Source organism: Macadamia integrifolia, chromosome 2 (genome assembly GCF_013358625.1).
Source record: "Macadamia integrifolia cultivar HAES 741 chromosome 2, SCU_Mint_v3, whole genome shotgun sequence".
Lineage (NCBI taxonomy): Eukaryota > Viridiplantae > Streptophyta > Magnoliopsida > Proteales > Proteaceae > Macadamia > Macadamia integrifolia.
In genome coordinates this window covers 37,253,812-37,256,605 of record NC_056558.1, presented here as the reverse complement: position 1 = coordinate 37,256,605, position 2,794 = coordinate 37,253,812, and the positions used below count along the sequence as shown (strand labels likewise).

The window sequence follows — 2,794 nt, the reverse complement described above, 5'->3', positions numbered from 1 at the left end:
AATGTATCAGGGAGAAAGGATGGAATAAAGATTGCAGACGTTCTTCTTCATTATTTAGCTTACGTCCGACTTGAACGATATCGAGTCCACTTCGTCTTCCGTTCTACATCAAGCTGCAATGCCTAGCATTACTGTATATTTTGCTACTCTTGTTTTTTTGTCATTTACAATTGCCTGTGAGATTAATCATGGATGTGTTCATGCATTGAAGGATGAAGAAAACAACAAATCATCTGTCAAGACTATCAAGGTTGCAACTACATATGAACCAATTATATATTTGTTTTAGAATTTAGAATTTAGAATTTGAAGGTTTATAAACTGATAATTCTTGTGAAATTTTTGGCAGAGTGAAGATGGCAGCGTAATTGATTGCGTTGATATATACAAGCAACCTGCTTTTGATCATCCTTTGCTTAGGAACCACACAATACAGGTTTTCCTCTTTGTTTGATATAATGACATGCTCTCAAGCTGTTACATACATTGATCTCAAAATTACAAACTTCTTCAATAGGCCACAAGATACATTTTCAGAGCAATAGTCCATTTTCTGTCTATTGTGACTAAAATTCTTTTCTGACTCAACAGATGAGACCCACAGCATATCCGGATGGGATAAATATGAATACGCCTGCAATCAATATAACAAAAGTAATATGCCCAGAAGGAACAATCCCCATTCTAAGAACTCAACCATTTGAAACAAAACTCGGTCGAAAGTCTCTCAACTTCGAACATCCTCAAGTTTCTGGGCATGAGGTAACTATTGAAATCATTTCTTCTATCCCCCTTTTTTTATATATATATATTCTCAGTTAATATTTGTGATTCAACCAAGTAACACAATTTATTCTCCTCTTCTTTTGATGTGTATATATGGACTAGCATGCAGTAGTTTATCTGACAGGAAAGTACCTTGGAGCACATGCTAGCATAAATGTATGGCAACCAAATGTGAGGACTCCTGCTCCTGCTCCTGAATTCAGCCTGTCTCAAATCTGGGTTATTTCTGATAACTCACAAAATAGGGCCACTGCTGAAGCTGGGTGGATGGTAAACTTCCTTTTCTTTACAATATGCTTGCAACAGTAATTCTCTTCTAAATTTATCTGAAAACCAATGGAAACACAGAGTTGGAACAAATTCCACATAGTTATCACCAGTTAATAAGCAGTAGAAATTATCTCAAAAAAAGGTAGTTTAGATCTAACAGTGTGAAATAAAATTAACAATGCATAAGTCACTTATGCATTTCTATGCACTGAAATATTTGCATTTGATTTAGTAATCTTTAATTAATATCCATTATAGGATCAAATCTATGATTGACTAATTGCCTTTGCTGTCACAGGTTTTTCCAGCTTTTTTTAAAGATAGCCAGACACGGTTCTTCTTGTATTGGACCGATGATAACTACCAGCAAACTGGTTGCTACAATCTGAACTGCCCTGGTTTTGTCCAAACAAACAAACACTTCGCTCTTGGGTCCGTCATAAAACCAGTCTCAACGTACAAAGAAAAGCAGTTTGATATATCTATTACCATATACAAGGTAACATGCATCTTACATTTGTTTGCACAGACACCACCATAAGGAATCAAGTCCTTATGCTAAATTAAACAATGATAACACTAGTAAAATGTTTCAGGACAGAGCAAATGGGAATTGGTGGGTCTCACTGCAAAATGAGATTTTAGGATACTGGCCTGCCTCTATCCTCACAGGTTTGCAAAACGGTGCCTCTGACTTATCTTGGGGTGGTGAGGTCGTGAATACACAACCTGATGGTCGTCATACAACTACTCAGATGGGCAGTGGACATTTTCCATATGAAGGATATGCAAAATCGAGTTATTTTCGTAATATTCAAGTGGTTGATACTAAACACAACATGGCAAGTCCAGTGGGTATGTATCCAATTGCAACTAAACCTGGGTGCTATGATCTGCACATCGAAGCGAACAAAAATACTGCCTATGGTTACTATTTCTACTATGGGGGTCCTGGTCTCTCCCAAAATTGCCGATGAAAACATTACAAAAAATGCAGGTTCTTGTGGAAATATGGCATGGCAAATGGATACTGACGTACATAGTTTAAGAGTTTTCCTCCTGCTGGTTCAATAAATCCATGTAATTCTCATGTCAATGAACTTATTCTTAATGGAGCTTGGAATTTTAATTTAGTTTATTAATAAATCTATGTTATACGCATGTCAAATAACTTATTCTTAATCGAGCTTGGAATGCTAATTTGGTATATTCATTGTTCTCTGAGGATGTGGCCAATGTTGTACTTTCCATCACATTATATATATATATATATATATGGTTCTGTTCTTTTAGTAAATCTGGAGCCTTTTCTACCAAAACTGTTGTTAAGTGGTTGATTCAAAATCAAGAGAACCCGACTGTTGGGGAGTGTTCTAAGAAGATTTGGAAATTTATATGGCATCTGCGAATTCATCTAAACTTTAAAAATTATGTGTGGAAACTTTTCTTAGATGCTTTATGTGTTAAAAGAGTAAATTAGGCAATGCCCAGCACAGTTGATGAGCAAAAAGTCAATGTTCACCAGTGGCAGTTATCTACTTCCCACCCTACTTGTCTCACCAAAAAAAAAAAAATCTGAACTTATGAAGTCTTGTAATGCTCTTTGTATTGTGAAGAGCAAACAAGTGATTTCAATAGCACATAAGTGGGTTTGGAGGGCAAAGGGTTGATTGACTTTATGCTAATGTAAGAGAAAATGTTGATGACTTGTTATTTTGTTAATATTAGTTGTTCCATT

General features: G+C 35.8%; 1 protein-coding gene across 1 annotated transcript; it reads left to right on the top strand.

Moving 5' to 3' along the window:
• On the top strand, nt 1-2,202 carry LOC122087727. Its single transcript, XM_042656945.1, has 6 exons — nt 1-250; nt 350-436; nt 592-762; nt 889-1,056; nt 1,355-1,555; nt 1,653-2,202. The coding sequence occupies exons 1-6, from the start codon at nt 119-121 to the stop codon at nt 2,031-2,033; spliced, it is 1,140 nt and encodes a 379-aa protein (XP_042512879.1). The 5' UTR covers nt 1-118; the 3' UTR covers nt 2,034-2,202.
• Nucleotides 2,203-2,794: the final 592 nt, after the last annotated feature.